Below are 21,441 nucleotides of genomic sequence, written 5' to 3'. Positions count from 1 at the left end.
GAGGGGGGAAAAACAGCACAAGAAAAGGAAAGAGGTAAAAAGACAGAAATCAGTAGAAGAACACAAACAGGAAATAGAAACTAAAGGGAACACGGTATGGGCTCTGACAGTGTTTAAAGACTGGTTCATAGAAAAGTGTTTTGAACTTTTGGATCAGTGCTGCCGTCTGCAGTTACTTTGCAATTTTTTCTTAAAAGCAATACAGTCATTTATAAAACACCATTCTTAGTAATGAGTCGTGTAAAAGCGGGATTCTGATTGCCCTGTCGAGTTATTTTATTAGTAATAAGCCGCTTGCTACACATTATCTCTTAATTTTTGTACTTGTTTTTAGGGGGAAATTTCCAAATATTTAACCTCTCTTTAGACCTGTGTAGTGATGACTGCACACATGACACCGTTGCTCTGTTGTGGAAAATGTCTGTCAGCGATCCATTGTGTTTCTGAAGACTGCACATGTCACCGAGACTTTCTGTGAAGCTCTGTCTCTCTCACTCACATACCGGGGAAACATTGTGAACATGTGTACGGTCTGTAAGGGAATATATGATTGTGTCTTCTTTGTGTTTCCATTCTATATGCAGTGACGCGTTGTGTGATATAACAGTATTTATTAGGTTATCATGCAGGCATATGATGTGTGGGACATTGAATCCCATTCAGACAGTATTAAGTCAAAGCTCACATGTATCAATATGATCTTTAAAACAAAGTCACATAACTGACAACATTGTGCATAAAAAAAGGCAGGATTTTATTACATCAGAGTAATCCTTAAATACAGATGCTTTTCTTATTCAAGATCAAGAAAAAAATCCTAAAATCCGGATATTAGTTAAAATGTACCCACTGACCCATTGACTTCACGACAAGGGAAGCGTTTCCCTTGTCGTGAAGTCAATGGGTTTTTTAACAGGTTTTTGACTAGACGGCGGAAAAACATTTCTGTGTTTCGCACAAGCCATGAGATTTTCACATTTTGTTATACGACATTGAATCAGCCTGTCCTCCTCCAAAAAACGACCAAAAAGGCTTTGCTTGACAAACCCTGTGATTAGTCCTCAAGCTCTGTGATTGGATGTTGAAGTGGCAGTGCGCCAAGGTTACGCCGAGCGTCAAACAGCTCTTTGAAATGGAATGTAACCACGGCAGACTATCCAAAACTGAACTCGAACCCTTAAATCAGACTTTAGTTACACCTGAGTCAAATTCAGGGAAGGTGATTGTCAAGTGCCAAAATAAACTATGCAATATATTAGACGTTAAGTACTTTGTCAGGCTTAATATTTATCTGTAGATACCCCCAAAGTGTTTTTCTTATTCAAAAGAAGACCTTAAAGTATTCTTTAATGTTTAAATAAAGCCTTATTAGTGTGTCTGTTTTGCACATCCTCATATTAATATCTTGGACGTCCTGCACTAGCTGTTTTATTGTAGAGATCACTACAGTATCTTCTTGATAGTTTCTATTCTATATTTCTATCATTGAACTTCTACAGTACTTTCCCCCTATTTTGTATGTAGGCTACTCTTAATATTTAAATGTTTTCATCAAATATAACATATTCAACAAAAAAATGTCAATAACGTGCTTTAACCACTAGGCGGTGCGGGTTAAAAAACGTTCAAGTTTACAGTGTTAACACAATAAATTATACTTTCCAGTATAGAAAGGTATATCCGTCATTTAATTGTAAGCTATTGAAATTATGATTCCATAGATGTGTCTCCCATCACCCAAATCCTCTGACTATTCTCTCAACTCAGTATTTACATTCTTATATTCAAAGAGAATCAGTAATATCTTAAAAAACTACAAGTCCTTTTCTACCATCTACCAATTGTATCAAATATAAAAGTCAGCCGAATTAGTGTTGATACTGCAAGGAGACGTATTGTGTGAAGAGAAATTGAAGATGTTGTTTAATTGCTGATATATTTATGATCCACGTCACGTATTCAGTTTCGGCGGCATTTCTTCCAGTTTGTCCAAAAGTCTTCTAATCAGGGCTCTATAAATAAAGAACTACGGCAGATGTGTAATATTTAATGCAGCCGAACCGTGTATTACAATGCCGTTATGTGATGACTTTCAAAGAGAAAAGCAAGCACACTCGGAATAAAGTATTATTATTTTTATTTTTTTATGTTTTCGGATTTCACATCGCATAAACACCATATCCCAACGTGCATTGCGGCTAAAACATCCAATCACCGAGCTTCAACGATAGCTGAGGATTATGGGTAGTTCAATGTTTTAGCCTATCAAAACCTCTGAAAAAAGAAATGTGTCTCTCAGAATCTAAAGGGAAAAACCTATGGGAAAAACACAAAAGCATTTTACACAATTTAAACCAATTAATGTTGTGTAATTAACAAGGATAAACTGATGTGTTTTAGTGGATGAGTACGGCAGATATCACTGTAAAATCATTTGACAGTGAGGGGAATACGGTTTTATTATGAAAACTTCGAGACCGGAAATACTGTTTTCACCCCGTGAGGGTTGAAGCTAACTTTGCATGGACGCTGCCGTCAATAGAAATGAATAGGGGGAAAGACGTAGTATATACACATTCTCCTGGCGAGACCTCAAATAATCTTCGTAATATCTATCAAACTATAGACCCTACACATCCACTGGACGTGGATTCTAAAGGTACAATATACACTTCTCGCTAGAAATCGAATCAAAAAGCATTTTAATGGCCAAACTATCATACAATTTAGGATTTTCCAGAGAGGGTTATTTGTGTATATACGACCCACCGGAGCGTTTGCAGTCAACAGGAGCACTAGAGGTCGAAAACTTTAAAACGTGATTATAGGTCATAATAAGCGCTTGAACAATCTACCTATTTGGTCATATGAGTTGGAGGACTTGTTGCATTGAATATATCAGAAGATACTCCATTTGTGAATGTCTGAAGCTTTATTGTGTTACAACATGCGGTTGCTCACAAGAGACTAATCACGCCATTAGCCGATGTTAGCTTAGCGATGGTGAAGCCTAGCTTTGTGCGCCTATGTTTGTTCATAGCGTAGCGTTAGCATTTACTTCTGCTAATAGCATTTCCGCTCAAAGACCATAAAAGTGTGTTAATACGTGGAGAATATCCAGCTGAAAAAACCTATAAATAACATAAACATGTTTGCCAAAGATTTCGGCAATATTCTGAAATCCAATGAAGAAATCCCATTGCTTTTTGTCGAGGGAGCCCTTGTGATGCTAACTCACTGGTCCGCCAACAAAAATACGTCATCACTGGACCACTCTAGAGGGCCGTTATTGCAAATGTGACTGCTTTCACAAAATGTAAAGTTCCCATAAAAAATGTTGATATGCTAAAGGCAATCCCAAAGATACCGATCCTGACCTGATATGTGTTGTGGTTGTAGGGCAGCACCATGTCTTCACTGAGCTCAGTCTCTGGAGGCTAAATGTGTAATTTTCTTCAATGGCGGCATTATGCATTTTCAGTTCTTTAAATAACCTCCATGGTTATCTTCCATGAAGCAGGAGGGTCACACACAATTAGAGCGGGTATGTGTCGATGTGCTAGGTCTCTGTTTGTCTGCATCTCATGATTATCAACTGACCGCCACAGGACTAAAAAAAGTATTCTGCTGAAAGAGCCGTCACACATGGAAAAAGAGGACTGCAGGTGTGACACTTCTGGCAAAGGGGAAACTTTAGAAAGGAAATCCAGCTAGAAGAGTTTGAGTGGAGTTCAGTAATGCAGCTGACCACACCCTGATTCTTTCTCTCACGTATAAATATGCAAACAAACGCATGGATATCCGCACGCGCAAAACTAAAAACACGCTTTTCCTCCCAAATATTTTCCAGCCTTATTATTTTTATCCTCTTTGTTCTGGTGTTTACTCCGCCTGCTAAAGATAATAACCCTTTTCCACAGTGTCTCGTATTTCTCCTGCCTTCATCTCCCCGTCCCCCTCTTTCTATCTTCATCTCGCTTCCCCGCTCTCCTTCCTCCTCCTCCTCCTTGGCTTTTCTTTCTTTCCCATCACCCTCCCCTGTTTCTCCTCCGCTCCTTCCTTTTTCTTCTTAGAAGCATTCCTCACATTCCTGCTGGCTTCTTAAGGGGAAGGACCCCGCTGGCAGCACAAGGCCAAACATTATTACAGCGCTCTCAGCTTCTCTTCTCTCATCCCCTCTTCTTCTGACTGATCCTCCATTCACCTTCTCTTTCTGACTTTACTCTTCCTCAGTCACTTTAATCTTTCAAACCCCCCCCCCCTTGTTCTTTCACTCGTTCATTTCTCCCCTCTTAAACCTCAATCCCCTCTAATTCCATGTGAGTATGCTTGAGACCACTGTGTTTCATAATTAGTGGAAACACAGGTCATACCCTCGTCTGTTACGTAAAACTCATTCATGTTTAGACAAGCGTGTGTGCTGTGTTTCTTTCACAATGGAGATAAAGAATCACACACAAACTTGCTTTCAGAAAAGTCACAATGACACTATAAAAGTGGATTGAGTATATCAAATCTTCCATAGTGTCTGAATGCATGTGAATGTGTCATGAATTAACTTAGATACCGAAATTCAAATGTTATCGACAGTACATTTCCAAATTGTGTTTTGATTTGTACTCTAAAGAGATACCACCTCACTCATCAGCTCTGACACCACTGTATATAATCTGATATACAGTACAATTTACATGTTTATTTTATTTTTTGAATTCAGTTTTATTTTTACATTAAGAAAACATAAGTATTCTTAATGTAATTGATTAAAACATACACGGATGAATACGTTTATTTGGAGTCATTATTTTGATCATTAATTAGATAACTGACTTTCTCTATGTGGATCAATAAAGGGTTCTTCTTATCTTATCTCATTGAAAAAAATCTTAAGCCCGCTGATAATGTGCAATGTCTTTGTATCATGGGACTGGGAATCTCTTTAATGCTCCAATTTATGTGAAAATGTCCTTGTTTATGTGAGAGGAAACACACACACATTTATGCAACTGGTTGGAACTCAAAATCTAAAAGATATATTGGCATCTTCTTTTTTTAAATATATATTACTTTATTCTTTTGTAGATCAACATTTCCAATGTAATGTGGCGCAGTGGGCTACCGGCACTGCAGTCAACATGCCATTGTGTCCTTGGGCAGGACACTTCACCCTAATTTGCTCCCGTGGGTATTGTCCACAGTATTGATTACATTACATGTCTGATATATGTAATATGTGTAAAGCGCTTTGAGCATTTGGAAAAGCTCTAAATAAATTTAATGAATTATTAATTATTATTATAATGTTATTTATGCTGATTCAATACAAATTACATACAATACAAAATGTACTCTTCCTCAAAATAAATACATACATACATATACTTAATAAATGTATAACCCTCCTGTATATTTCTGTTTCTACAAGATTTTGTTCATGTTCCAAATGTTCTGCACATTCAAAACATATCCCACATATCTATGGAAAAAAATATATAATATTACCATTGTGATTTAATTAAAATATTTAAAGATCTGTTAATCACCTTTGTACCACATACATAAACACATTAAAAGAAAACACTGGTTATATAATCTTTTGGTAGTATTTCTACCAAATTCTACACCCTTGTTTTGATATGACACCTGAATTTGGGTACTGATACCAAAATAAGACTTTATTTCAATAGCTTACTTTCATAAATATGAGCAATGATCTCCAAAACATTTGTATTCATATATTCAATTTCAGCTGTCCTGTGAGTATGTCAGTTTAGTTTTGTGAACCTTTTCTTATGGGGAATTATTGTGTCTAATGTTGTGTTGTAACATAAGCACGTCTCTGCAGGTGGGAGGCAACTGCTAAGCATACAGTTGACCACATCCTGCCCATATAGCACTGACACGTCACACTGACACGTCACACTGACTGTTTTTAACCGTGTCATTTCAGCATGATTTACATTAAGGTTTTATTGGTTGTTTTTCTGAACACTTTATGTTGGCACTGAGAAACGTTCTATACTGGCCTCACTTCCTTTTTATAAAGTTTTGAATTAGCAGCACTATATTTGTATTTGCAGTACAGCAGACATTTGATTTCTAATTAAAGGTCAATAGCCTCATAAAAAACTAACCTATATAATGAGGTGGAAGAAGTACTCAGATAAGTAAGTAGAACAAATGTGGTCTTAGAATACTCAATTACAGGTAAAAGTCCTGAATTTAAAATGTTACTTACACTAACTATGTGTTTAATAAATGTAGTGGAGTAAAGAGTATAATATTTGCCTCTTACATGTAGTAGAAGTCTAAAGTACCATAAAATAAAAATACTCAATCAATATGTCAAATAACTACATTTTTGTCACAGTTGACTACTGCCAATATTAATTTGCCTAAAAGAACATTTCTACAGGGTAAAAATTGTGCGTTTTTTTGCCACTTCATACAGATTTGCTCCAAATTGGTGTGTTCCTTCGCCCTTCACCCTTCTTCCAATATCATGAAAATCAAGCCAAAAATGTGTTTGTGATTCCGAAATATACCTTTTCTCAGTTTCGGATAACATTTAGTACTTTTATGTTTTTGGTATATTCGGGGGTAAGGGTTTGATTTTAAAACACTATCTTAAGTTAAGGACCTAAGCTAAGGGTTGCAAGTGAAGCCCAAAATACAAAATATCTGCCAATGGTGGCAGCTGCACTGTTGTTAGGTCTGTGTGGAAATGACAATGAATGTAAAAAACAACATAACCACCAAAATAAATAGACTGAACGGCGACTCAAACTGTATAATGCCGATTTAAAATGTCCTAGACCATGTATTAATGTGTGGCTTTAAGTACGTTAAGTACCAAAACTCATTATGCAGAATGGCCATTTTCAGAATTATATATTATATCACTCAATTATAACTCGTGAGCCATTAACATGTTCCTCATTTACATTTTGCAGAGTTACTTTTTATCATGTCACTTAATCCATAGTGCATGAAAATTAGTTTTTCGATGTTTGTGTTTTATGTGAATATAATATGTTGAAATGAACCAAGGAAGCTTTGTAGAGGAATTTTTTTTTATATATAAAATATATGTTTTTGGATAGTACTGACCAGCTCCTAGACTGTGTGTGTGTGTGTGTGTGTGTGTGTGTGTGTGTGTGTGTGTGTGTGTGTGTGTGTGTGTGTGTGTGTGTGTGTGTGTGTGTGTGTGTGTGTGTGTGTGTGTGTGTGTGTGTGTGTGTGTGTGTGTGTGTGTGTGTGTGTGTGTGTTTGTGTGTGTGTGTGTGTGTGTTCCTCTCTCCTGTGGGCGGTTGCCTGCTGCGCTGCTTTTCTGTCACCCTGTGGTTTTGTTATTTTCAGCTCGAAACCGGATGTGATTCAGACTGCATGGTAGATTGTGTAATTGAATGGACTAACCACACACACACACACACACACACACACACACACACACACACACACACACACACATACAGACACACAAAATATCTTGCACACACACACTTTATGTCAAGGCACATAGCAATCACACACACACACAGTTATGTAGCTCTGTACACCCACACACTGAGGGTTTCTGGGAACGGCGCTGGGCTCCCCCCTGTTCAAAGAGGCACCCGAGGGTGAGCGAGCGTACGATGGAGCACCAGCAGCAGAAGACACACACGCATGCTTCTTGGTTTCAATATTCGTCTGAAACATCAGTCATTGACCTGGCTGATGCCGAGATCGGAAAAAAGGATAAAACGCACAAACATGCTTGTGTTCCGTGGAAACAAGCAGACGGTTGAAAGTGGGGAAAAACACTTCAAAGTGTTAGTGAAACTAGTAACAAATGTTGGTTTCTGCGTCAAATGATTTAAAATGTGCAGATACATTTAATTTTAGAAGGGGACGAGATTGAGGAGGACAACAAAAATACTTCTGTGATAAATGCAAAATAGATTATAAAAAGGCCTTTTGTTAAGAATGTAGCAACGAACTTGAGCAATTAGCCATTTTCCGTCTTTTTTATAATTGCGAACTTTTTCATTTTACATAAGAAACTCTTTCCGGGCAGATTTGGGATTGTTTTCTTGTTGCAGCACGTATATTTATTTTTAAGATGTTGGAGATGTGTATCATTACAGAGACTTTTAGCATGCTCACCTTACTAAGGTATATGTGATGTGTTAATAAAGGATGTACATGACTCAGATCAGTCTAGGAAGGCCATAGACCAGAAAAACTGACAAAGCCATGGTCCTGCGTCATGCGAGATACAACATTAACGTATGTGCTGTAGGTGTGTGTGTAAAAACGTGTGTGAAAACGTTCATAGGCAGGAGGGTCTGCTTCCTCCTACATGGTGCACATGGTCAGAGAAATGAAGATAATTAACTAGCTTTTATGCCCCGTACAAAGTAGTTACAACCAGTATAACATAAAAAAGTGTTACATTTATTTGACCTCCAGTCTGTCCTTATGATAAGGAAAGGAAAAACCATCAATATTATTAAAAGCATCCAATTCAAAAAAATTTCCACAGGACCAACTGCTATTACTATTATAACTTAAAGGGTCCTCATTATGCTAATTCTCCCGTTCATTTAAGTATTTTGTGCCTCCACTGTGACATGGTCACATGCTTTATAGTTCAAAAAGGTCTTTATTTTTCTCATTCTGCCTTTACTGCAGCACCTCTTTTCACCCTCTGTCTGAAACAAGAGCCCAGTCTGCTCTGATTGGTTAGCTGGCCGGCTCTGTGGTGATTGGCTTAGAGATGTCCCGCCCCTTAGCCTATCACTTAATATGTGTTGGAGTGCTATAATACTGTATAAGCGAGGTTGTTACAGAGTGATATCATTTTGTTACGGAAGCAAATCTTCTCAAGCAAATCACCTCAGAGGTTTCTCGTATTGTTGAGTAGATTTTGTTAACATATTGTACTGCTAGATATCTGTTGATTTTCACAGCAATTAACAGGCAGTAATGTACTAATAAAAACATTTAAAGTAGGTTTACTGTGTTTATTATTTACAGTGGTAACCAAAAGGCACTCGGAGAGAATGCAAACCTCTGCCAAGGCTGCTACCATAAATGAATGAATGTATCCACCCTCTTATTAGGATCCTCTCCAACATGTAATTGGTTCATTCTTGGCTCTTGCTACGTCATTCAACCAAGTTTTATAAAAGATAAGACCTATATTTTTTTCTGAATCTCGCTGACATCAAACCAAAACCCAACATAACCTTCATTTGCGGAACATTTTAAACACAATCATGTTAGTGTGTTTAAAAGTATAGTAAGGATATTAAACATTTTTCAGGAAATCTACAATGCTGATGTGGTACTGTAAAATACATTCTGATAAAACGTATTTAAAAGCAAGACGTATTGCTGTACAATACAACAGCTATTCCCCTGTGGGTTTCCAATATTTAAAACTAATCTGCTAACCAAAGAGTGTAAAAATGCCCATGTGTTGCTTTGAAGAATGTTTTGGTTTCATAACACACTTAAACTAGCTTTGATTCTATGCTGATATAATCTTTATCCTAAATATATGAGCAAATTAGTTGCACTTTTAATCTGATGCATTACAACTGCACGGTTGAGTACTGTAGTGTAGGCCTTTCAGTGAATGAAGAGTACAGTAGGGAGTAAAGCTGTTTGTATAATCTGCTCAACAATATATGACATTGTTGCTGGGCCCACAGAAGGTATTTCAAACATCTCCTCACAAAAGCCCTCCCAACAGGTTTTCTTCTTCTGTTGTTGTTGACGACGTAAACACATTGTTCCGGAGTGCGGTTGTCAATCAAATTATTACAAGTTGAAGCATACACACCTATGTAATAAAGGTACATGTGTTGTAAAAGGCTTATAAGGTTAGGCTTTAAAGTGAAAAATATTGCCGAAACATTCAAGATAACAACCAAAGGCACTAAAACATGTTCACTGGCAGGACATTAGAATTAGAAAAGGTTTGTAGACTAGATACATGGTTTTGTGCCAGACACCTCATTATATTTCCCAAAATATTTAGGATAGAATATAAGTATTTTTGAGTTGTTCCTCATTGTTTCCAAGGTTGGCCCCCAACAAAATAAAAATGTTTTAAAGGTTACATTAGACATTTGGTAGACATGTGACTCCCTTAAGAGATTTTCTTGTCAAAACCTACATTACAGTGACGAGTAGTATTTAATATGCATACTTTCAGACTTATGCATTATGTTATTTAGAATGTCACAAGCTCAGGAACCAATACAATGGACACATCATGGGAACGTTACATTTCGAGGTGGTCTATACATGCTGGTCTAAAAGATACTGTTTCGACCTTAAAAAGTGAACTCACTGAGTGTAACAGTAGGCTGTTTGTAATCTTTGGAAACATTTCTCTACTAAAAACGCTTACATATCAGCAATTTAAGAGAGCCGTGTGCAAAAGGAGAAGTTGAGCACTCAAGGGCTTAAAAAAGTGAAACCAAACTTGCTCACAATTGTTTCCAAGGACCTCTAAAGGTGTGTCAGGACCCCCCCTTTGGCACAACATTCATGTGCCTGGTGCTGTTGGTGGTTTTGAGTGGTTTGACAGCAGATGGAGCCACAGTGTAGGGGCCATTTTCTTTAATTGAATCAAGTTAACGTTTTAAGAAGCCAAGCGCTGATTGGCTGCAGAGTTCACCCAATGGCAGTGAGTCGCTGCGGGAAAACAATAGTTCTGAAGGTCCGTGTGAAGTCAAGGCTATTTTTGGTGGAGCCCGCCTAGCTTGCTATTTCTGTCAGCAGGAGAGCGGAGGGGGCAGGACTTGAGGGGCCGGACTTTTCTTTTCTGCAACTTGCCTCTGAGAAGTCTCTTTTCTTTTCCTCCTCCTCTGTACTGTCTGCTGACAACCCCAGCGGAGTTCACCATCACCTCCAGTCAGCTTTTCGCAGCTCTTTTCGGATGTACGAGGACTTGTTTGGCTGGATTATTTTCAAGATTTTGGACTTTTAAGAAGCAGTTAGGTGTTGCTGTGTTGTGTCTTACAAGGTAGGAACACGATGTGTGTGGGAAACAGCTGGGCGTTCGTTCTTTGCTCTTTACTTGTTAATGTGCTGTTTTCGTATGGGACTTTTGAATTGCTACGTTAAGATATGCTTGCGCAGGTGTTTTAATTGCTCACGAGCGCACCCAAGTGACACGTTTAATTGCGTCAGAAATAAAGAACTCCGAAGAAAATTGTACGTAATATCTAATATGTTGTATTAATAGAATTGTTTTAGTGTTTTTATAGTGATAAATGCGTGTGTACAACTACCGGAAAGTCATTATTAACTATTTATAACAGACATGATGTTACCACTGCAATATTAGGGTAGACAATTTAAGAAATTATAGAAATTAAATAACCCTATCCAGTATGGATTTGGATTAAGTCACCGTAGACACTCCGTAGGTCCCTGTAGAAATATCTTTATTTTGTGGTTTGGTTCCTAAACAGAAAAAAACATTTTTTTGTTGAAATAGCTTTAAGTGCTAGCTCCAACGCTGTCATTTTTAATCAATGAGAAGATAAGATACTTTAGTTACAATATTATTTACTTCTGGCCCGGGTGTTTAACCCCCCAAACCCCAATTAGCTTTTTGCAACTGAACAGATGTTAACTAGCATCACCAGCAACAGGACACACACACACACACACACACACACACACACACACACACACACACACACACACACACACACACACACACACACACACACACACACACACACACACACACACGTATGCCTGCATGCACTAGTTGCAATTGTGTGTGTTCATTTCTGCCAAGCCACCTTTCCCACACACATTTTGTGATCCTTCTATACAGATCCGTGTGAAATATTAGGGATTACATCACGAGATTGTGCCCAGCCGCACCCATCAGGTGGCCAAGTCTGCTAATACAAACATTAAAGCAGCATTGAGTCATCTATGACTTTTATCTGCCTCTGTTGGCCACTAGCAAGAATTACAGCAACTTCTCTGGGATAGTTTATGGTGTTGAAATGAGAATGTTAGACATGCAGCAGCATTATTTTGTAGCTCAGAGCTAACACGTTTGCTTGTTTTATTCATAAAGTGTTATTTTTGCAGCATTTCACTCTTTTATTTTTGGCTCCACAGATGGAATCAGCACCTACAGGAACATCATAAAGACAGACATACAGAACAACATATTTCTTGCAGTGGCAGGTAGGACTTTTAAGCTCTAAAGATAGCACACTAAATACCAACTGTAACTAAATGAGTAGTTGTGTTTCAGGTTTTTTATATTTGACTTGTTAAAGTTAGACCACCGCCAGTAGCTCTGAAACATTCGTATTGAAAAATGCTGCTAGTCTACAGTCAACCCCCTCAGGACTACATCTTGTCCTCTTTACAACATGTTTACAGCGTACACACACAGACATTACACAGCCTTGGTGACAGAAGTTTTTCCAGTGAGAATGATCTAAGCTGTTTCATTCTCAGAAGAAGTGCAGTAAAGTGCAGAACAGGTGTTGGCCTAGTTGGAAAGACGTACTCGGCCCGCTGTGTTTCTTTACGTGTGGGTTTAGAAATGCTGCGGGTCATGCATAAGTGTGGTAAATTATGTGTCAGAATTAACATTTATGTTCAACACAAGATATTTTTCGTTACGCGTGTTCGGTAAAAAACACATCCTGTTTTAAAAAGTGATGTAATCCTGAGTTCTGATAAGTCATGTGGGAAATGATGCTGATATCCACTAGTAGGATTAACTTCAAAATACATGTCTTCCTTGTGGTCTGGAATACTTCAAATCCTGGCATTTCATCTTTCAAATGGGTTCTTGTGCAATTGAAACAGACATTAGATCTGGAAACATAGAAACCTATTTCCTGCAAATATTCCCCCAAAAATGTCCAGTTGCAAGTGTTTTTCATTTGTCACGTAACTGCTGTGTTTTCATTAGAATGATTTTATGGTTAGACAATAAAGGTGTCTACATTGATAACCGGTATGACGCAGGGTGTAAAGAACCTCAGGTAACCCCCAAACATTTCAACTTATTATGAAACTTAGCGCTGACTCTTCCACCTGAGAACAAAATGTATTTGATCCGCTGCTCCACCCATCAGGAACAAGTCACCCGGCTGTTTCTTTGTGTCCTGCCTTTTTAGTTTAGATTAGCATTCTCCACTGTGTGATCACACTGTGTAGGATTACAATGCATGACTCTCTGAATGGGAGCCGGCTCTCGCTGTGCCAGGCTCCGCTGACTGTATGCTAACCAAGGCCCCGCTATGTGCCCTGTGTGTGTACGTGTGTGGAAAAACCCGGTGAGATCATGGCCGTGGCTGTAGGGTCTGGTTACATGTGTGTTGTCCACGCAGGGCAACTGACACTGGCTCTTTTTCCTTTTGTCTTCCTTTCTAATCTATCTCTCCTGACTCCATATAACCTCACATTAAAGCTTTTTTAACTAGTGCCGGGTGCAGCCGTCTCTGAAGTTGGAGACTGGTTATCAGTCTAAGGTGGCAGCAGTCTGGGCCAGATGTGTTTTTTTAAAAGCTTCTACAGCCTTTTAAACTACCCAGACTGCTATAATAGTCCTGCAGGCCACCAGGATTTGCAGTAACCGCAAAACTCTTCCCAAAAAAGACTCAAACACATGTTTTTTCAGGAAGTGTGCACACTAACAGTACCTGTCTGGCTCACTTAAGTAGGGAGAAACTGTAGGGCCAGATAACAATATCACATATCCTCTTCCTGGTCTTGCTTTCCAACCACTTGGGTCAGCTGATTCAGGCACTTTGTTTTTCTTTGTCACTGATTCGTGCTAAATGTGAGAGCTGAGGAAGTGTTGGTTACAGTAGATGAAGTGGAAATGCTGTGGAAAAAGAAAACCAAACAACTATTGATTATTTAAATAGTCAAAATGTAAGTTCATTAAATCCTACATGAATTGACTAATTGTTTCTGCATTTACATACATTCTTTTTTTTCTTAAAAATGTTTGAGGCAGAGCTTCTATGTTAAATGATTTTGATATGTCACTATTGTGCAGGATTGACCAAAGATTATTACTTTTTTGTGGAAGTATCAACATTTAATCATAAAGAGTTGATGAAGTGACAAAGCTTTATTCAACAAATCTCCTGTAAAGCCCTAACTCTGTTTTAATGTTTTTTCTTTATCCTGCCGCTTCTCTTCCTCACTGCTTTTATACGTTGCAGTAACCTGACCTCATTTCATTAACAGTGTTGCTCTTTATTGAGTGCTGCTGTTATATATATATATATATATATATATATATATATATATATATATATATATATATATATATATATATATCACTGAACAGCATACTGTTATGCTACTACTATCCTGTTTATCCAACACTAAATAACGCTCCATATTAAATTCCTTGTGTGCGTAGTGTTTTTGTTCCAAAAGTCATTAAATTCCGTCTGCGGCCCCCTCCCCCGAAAAGAAAATCTCCTATTTGTACTGATCAACAACCATAATGACCTCTGAAGAAATATTGTGGTCCTTTTGACCTATGGGACCCCCTAAAGCCAAAAAGCAGTGCAGACGCAAGCTGTGCTGAAGTTGTGGTAGTAATGGTAGTAATAGTAGACGGCAGGGAAGGAGGAGGCTATTTTTGACTCGCTGAACAAATGGCTCGATTGTCCTGCCTCTAGGTGCATGAAATCACTTGATATGTCAGGGGTAATGTAATATAATGCGCTCCAAGGGGGCCCATGGCACTGTTTGTGTGTATGTGTGTTCTTTTCATGGCTGTTTATTGTGTGTCTTTTTCTGTCTCTCTGCACGTATAACTGGGAAACAGAGGCTTGTGTGTAAGTGTATGCGGTGTGGCCTGAGGTAACATTGTCCTTAACATTTTAGGAGTGTGTCAAATCAATTTATGTTGCGTTAACCTTTGAGCTACAGGCTCCTTGCTGTGGTCAGCTGGGTAATTGGTGTGCTGTTGGCCTCCAGCCGCAGTCTGCATCTCTCTCTGGCTCTCTCACACACACAGCACCGTCACGTAGACACACTTAATCCAGTTTTCCTAAGGATTTATTCCTGTGGCATTTGGGGGGGGGGGCTTTAATTTTCACCCACTGCTCGAACCAGAAACCTTGGACAAAAGTTCCCACGGTCATGGAAAGCTTGGGAGAGTCATTGAATTTAAAACTCATATTCCAGGCCAAGAAATGTCATGGAATTCTGTTCTGCTTAATATAAATAATTGTTACAGTTATCTCCCTTGGGGTTTGAATCTGAAATGTTAAATAATGTAGAGCAAGTGGTTATTACATTTGAGTAAATGTTTAATATTATGCATTATGTAGGCTACTTGTGGTGCTGCATTGCTTCTCAGATTTTCATTCTAAATGAGTTTGTAATCAAGTGCACTAATTGTACACTGGAAGTATAACCAGATGACATTTAGCTTATGCGTGATACTCGGTTCTAGACTTGATAATAAAGGGAATCTGCTTTTAGTTTACAGTATTTTAAATACATAGGAACATAACTGACTATAAGAAATTGGAGAAGTTTGCAGGATATGTTTTAAACAGTTAGGATTTGAAATACAATATACCATGCCGTTCTGATGTGTAATTATATGATGCGAATGGTCATGGACATTTTGATAATCGGTCCTCGAAAAGTCATGGAAACATTTTGAAAATCTTTTAGAAAACCTGCATGGATCTAAAAAAGCATTTTGAGTCTCAGGTTATTCACACTGTATTCAATCCGATTTTTTTGGATAGCTTAATTCCACTAAACTATGTGAGCCTCCAATGTTGAGTAGCTCATCGAGGTATTCTGACCAAACCTTATTCATTCAGTGACGGGAACATTTTGGGTGCCGAAATAGAAAGAAAACATCTGTTAAAGTAAAATGCTAATTCAATTTGAATCATTTATGAAGCTTTGTTTTTCTATTTTAAACATAAAGCTCTGTCAGGAATGCTCATCCGGCATGATGCATGCTTGAATGCTTACATTGATATAATGATATCTAATTTAAGGCCTGCCCTATATATCAGTCTAGCTTCAATCACAAGTTTTCCAACCAGACACCTCGCAGAGAGTAATGGACGGCTCACATTCACTCCAGAGCACTGAGGTTATTGACACTGACCTCGGATCAGATAGCTTGTCGTTGGCACAGAAGCAATAAGATCCTGTCTTGTCTCAATGGGATCCTGCCTTTAGATTAGACTGTGAGTGTGTTGATGGGGAATTGCATCCAGTGATGTTTGCAGATTCAAGCTGATCTCAACAGCCAGGTGAAGTGAAGGAGGAGGGACGCCATGCATGTTTATTTCATTATGTATTGTCTGCCTGTGTTTGTGTCTGTCTGGGTGTGTGCACACCACTTTGCAGAAAACAGACAACTCTACTGCAGAAAGCTGGAAATATGAGGGAATAGAGAACTCTGCAAAAGGGTGGAATATGTTTAATATCACAAGGAGGTAGTATAATAGATAGCACAATGATATGCATGCAGCGATTTATCAGCATGCATGTTTGGTATTCTTCTTTATCATATTCAGAGATGTTGATGTGGTCATTTCACTTATTATCATGTGTTACATTATATTTAATGTATGACATTTCTAACTAATAAATGCCACATGAGCTCACTGTAAAACAGAACTATCATCAGCTTCAAACATGAACTGTTCATTACCAAATAGTACCATTAATAGAACCATTTAATATGGTGAAAACAACTTACCTGAAATCTCAAGAACCAACCTAATGCTACTGTTTTCTGTTCATATCATTGTAACTTCTGTCAAGTCATAGCTCTGGGAAACATCAACAGCCTCTCAATTTATCCGATTACACAATCAGAAAAAAACACTTTGAGACTCTTAGCTGAAGTTTTTCAACTCGAGGTGTTTAGCGTGCTCCTGCAAATACACAAGGCATTGAAAAGAAAATGAGAAGCGATCAGGAAGCAAACGCTGGGGTTGAATGCTTTACTCATATTGAAAACATTTACTTAAAAGTTGCCCTAAGCTGCTAAAACACGCTCCGTCTGATATATATAGTAAGCGGTGTTGGTCTACCATAAACCAGAGCACAAACCATTTTCTCTTCTGCTTAAGAACCTATCAAGCCTCTTAAAAGTTCATAATGGCTAAGGATCTACATTTCACAGAAATGTAAATTCTTAGAAAACCCTAACAATACCTCGGTTTTCTTAGAGTTATGTCACGGGTAACAACTCATTGAACAAGGAAACATAGTGAACAGGGCCCCAGGCCATTACAAATAGATGTGCTGAGTTATGGTTGTTGTGAAGTCTGGGAAAGTGTTATTTATGTTACTATAAGCTAACTCTCACATGAAAATTGCCATCAACATTTTCCAAACACCAAGCGTTCAGATTGAAAACTACTTGATTTATCCGAGCAACAGTCCAAAAACTCAAAGAAATGTAGTTTGCTATCATCTACGAAGACATATAAAAAAACACCAAATAATCACATTTCAGGTATAAATGATAAATCATTTAGCAATAACTAGCTGTTTACCAACCTGTCGCTGAATCAAAAGAAAATTGTGAAAAGTGTTTCAACTCTGTTACAAATCAAAACTAGAATGGCACTGGAGCACAGACCTCCACCAAGTCAATTCACACCCTCTTTACATCGTCCCATTTCCCAAGTTGGGAAGTAGTTCTAAAAATGTCTGTGTGATCATGAGAAGATGTGTTTTATTTCTCAGTGCTCTCAGAGTGTTTAAACAACAACTTGATATATGTTTCCTAGTTGTTCTGTCTAGCACAATTACCCTATTGTGCATTGACGAAAGTCAAACACAAGTCGTAAATTGGCCTTCAATTTCTGATGTTCTCCAAAATTGATATGTTTTTCCTTGGCCCATGCTACATCCTTCCACTTAGATTCATGAACATTGGGCCACTAGCTTTTCCGCTGACGGACAGACAAATAGAAAAAACCGAGCCAAAAACATATCCGCCTTGGCAAGGTAACTATTGATTTTCCAGCTACTTTAAGCCTTCCTAAATGCAGATAATGTTATTTCTGCTCAAAGCTCTGTCTGTCTGTGTCTGTGTGTGTGTGTCTGTGTGTGTGTGTGTGTGTGTGTGTGTGTGTGTGTGTGTGTGTGTGTGTGTGTTGTGTGTGTGTGTGTTGTGTGTGTGTGTGTGTGGTGTGTGTGTGTGTGTGTGTGTGTGTGTGTGTGTGTGTGTGTGTGTGTGTGTGTGTGTGTGTGTGTGGTGTGTGTGTGTGTGTGTGTGTGTGTGTGTGTGTGTGTGTGTGTGTGTGTGTGTGTGTGTGTGTGTGTGTGTGTGTGTGTGTGTGTGTGTGTGTGTGTGTGTGTGTGTGTGTGTGTGTGTGTGTGTGTGTGTGTGTGTGTGTGTGTGTGTGTGTACCCCTGACCCGAGTGCAGGGCATGTGCAGGAATGTTAATGTCTTCTGCCTTTGTTGTCCGTGCAGACAGCCGAGTGTGACTGTGCATATTCATGAAGCTTCCTTCCTGGAACACGTTAACTTTTACCAAGGAATGAAAAAGGATGAAAAATAAGATGAGAACAGTTGGAAAAAAGGCAGAGAGTACAGAGATAGATTCCCAGTGTGTATGTTTATATAGATGAAATGTAAATTAAAATAACAACAGGAAGTAAGTAACAGAGGCAGATCAAAGACTAATGTTGATTAATTCTACACCAACACTTGAGATCATTCATGTTTTGCAATTGCAAGAGGAACCAACATTGTTTTTCCGTTGTCTGAGAATGTGTTGTCCCTATAAACAAAATCGCCATGTGATAAGTTCATACTCTACAGCGAATACATAATAAGTTATTGGATTTTCTTGCCCCTTTGTTAGGTTTTTGAGCGGGGAAGTCAAGATGCAGGTCTTTACTGTTAGTGCTTTTTATTTTGCATTTATTAAATTCAATTTTTTAAATATTTGAAACCAGTTTATTGAACTGAAAGGGAAATGGGGAACTTTAACTTTAACTTTAACTTTTCTTTGTTTCATAGCACAATTTATAACCAAAGTTGTGTTAGGCTAGACTAAGACCTAGCTGCTCTGGTTGTTATCAGCAGAAAGGCCTGTGCTGCTGATTGTAGTCTTTGTAGCTACCAATCTCTCACTCACACAGGCTATCAGTGTATCAGTCACCAAGTCACCACTGTTTTCACGACTCACTGTTTTCACCACTGATAACAGCAAGATCATTCAACTCATTGGAAATCATTTCCCTTACAGCTTTGCAAAACACATTTGTGAAGAGCTTAAGCAATGAACACTGAATCATTGTGTGGCATTTTTCTGTGTAATCCAGCATTGTGTTTTCAAGTATCAGTGTGAGTATCCCGTGTGTTTGAGTGTGTGTTATACAAGATAAAGGGGGGGAGCATCCCTTTTAGTGAGCTGCTTTTGCGTTGAGTGGCTTTATCTGTGTTTGGAAATGTGGAGAATGTGTTTGATGTTAAAAGCAGAAGTGTGTGTTCGTGTTCAGGTAAAGTGCGGCACTGCAGTGATTATAAAAATGTTTTGAGACCTGAGAGAAAGTAAATCGGGAGTTTGACTAAGCACATACATTTTAAGCAAGTGTATTTTTAATGTGTAATGTGGAAAATACTGGAAACGTAATGCAAATGTTTGGTTGAAGCGAGGTGTGGTGCATGAGTCAATATACCGTCATACAATGTTTCTTATAATTCTAATGAAAAGATTTTCCTGCTGTCAATTCGCTGCTTGTTGCATGCATACAGAAATAAACTACTTCTCTCTTTACTTGAAACAACACGGTTATGTTATGGAAAAAAGTGGGTTTTGGTTAAAGTAAAAAAAGTGGTAAAGTTGAGTCAACATGTTGTTTATAATAAGTGTATCTCTTGCGTTTGAATTTATCTCAACTTTGGTTACTTACAGACAGATCCTTAGTCCGGTCGTCTCATCAATCAGACGCTCTTACTGCCTTGTAAATAACTCCTTCACTCACTGATGCTTGTTTTCCTGTAGTTCCACGAGGCCTAGAAACATTAGAATTTTCCCAACAATGTGCCCATACACGGACATTTCACTGACAGTGAACTAGAAAGCTAACAGGGTATTGTCAGTTTAGTATCTGGCCTGAATGCTTTGGACACGTGCACTCTCACATCTCTTAAAAATGTTTTCAGAGATGCAGTGCATGTGTGAAAGAGGCTTTGCAGATCACTTCAGACACTTCAGACCGCCTCCTTTTTGACACTGCTGAAGTGTCCACGGGCCAAACAGTGAATGCCATCCAGCCTCATCTGTTTGTAACCAATCCAATAGATCACTTGTCAATCAGACATGGTGCTCATTTCCCTGTCTGTGTAGTAACGCTACCTTCAAGGCTAATGTTCAAAATGTCTTATTGTATTTTCCCTTGAGGATTGTTCAGAACTGATAATAGAGATATCTTTGTTGACTGGAGTAACACCAGATTGCAGAGCAGTGACTGAGTGGTGACTCTTAGATTTTGCCTTTGTAGTCGCTGCAGGAGGAGCATTGTCTGTCATTTGTCAAACTGCACAGTACACCTGGTGTCTCCTCTCTGACAGACATTCACTTATTACCTGTGTGTAATGAATGAGTCCTTCTAAACTTCCAGCTTCAGGCCCATTGCAACACCAAGTTGAGCTGAAGATGACAGACAAACGAGGAATGTTAATGCGTGTGTGTGTGTGCGTTGTGACCTGTGTGTGAGTTATGAGAATAGCTTTATTATTGGCATGCAGACCTAAGGCACTTGTTTATTTGAAGCAGAGCAGGATGCAATCGCTTACTAGGATTCCTCTTTAACGAGCTCGCACCACGTTCATAAATCTCTCTGAGAGGACCAAAAGGCAGCCAAATATAGAAGCCTGTCGTTTGGCAACATCGTTTCCTGTGATCACTTTTTGTCAAAACATAGATTTTCTCCAGATGTTTAGCATGACCCTAAACAAAAGCTCTATTTGAATTTGATAAGACACCAAGAGGAAACATCCTTGTACTTTACATTTCTGATTCTTCTATTACTATTGTGCATTTCTAACATTTCAGCAAGACGCTAATTCTTGGTAATTTCTAGCTTCTTAAAATGAAGAACTGTTTGTGCCGAATCTGAAATTCAAATGTTTTATTGCAGACTGTCAAAATCAGTATACAGTAACAGTGCTGATGTGGCATTACATGGTGATAATGGTGCTCGTTAAAAGTTCATCGTTGAGTCATCAAGGAATAACTCATCAATCAGTTTGACTTACTTTGCATAAATACATCCTACTTTTGCTCTTTCCCGACACATTAGCACCCATTGCGTTTCTGCAAAATCTCCACATGTCAGTATAAAGAAAATGGGGAGAAGAACACAAAGTACTCCTGTACATAACATGACAGATCATTTGGGAGTATCTTAGCGTGGATTTCTAT

At 38.4% G+C, this 21,441-nt stretch overlaps 1 protein-coding gene across 5 annotated transcripts in view; it reads left to right on the top strand.

The window, feature by feature from the left end:
* The window catches only part of hdac7a (histone deacetylase 7a), an 81,854-nt gene that overhangs the window by 23,581 nt on the left and 36,832 nt on the right, over positions 1 to 21,441 (top strand). For 2 of the 5 annotated variants that reach the window (XM_034145094.1, XM_034145095.1), the window contains one exon: positions 12,145 to 12,213. The exons of 2 other annotated variants lie outside the window; for them this stretch is intronic. In XM_034145094.1, coding sequence (XP_034000985.1) covers positions 12,145 to 12,213 — 69 coding nt within the window. Of the gene's footprint in view, positions 1 to 10,798; positions 11,024 to 12,144; positions 12,214 to 21,441 lie in introns of those variants that run through there. One more of the 5 variants, XM_034145098.1, reaches the window with a different exon arrangement.

This window comes from Trematomus bernacchii, unplaced genomic scaffold (genome assembly GCF_902827165.1).
Source record: "Trematomus bernacchii unplaced genomic scaffold, fTreBer1.1, whole genome shotgun sequence".
In the NCBI taxonomy this organism is placed as follows: domain Eukaryota; kingdom Metazoa; phylum Chordata; class Actinopteri; order Perciformes; family Nototheniidae; genus Trematomus; species Trematomus bernacchii.
Note: the sequence above shows the minus strand (reverse complement) of the source record. Positions and strands in the feature narration are given on the sequence as shown.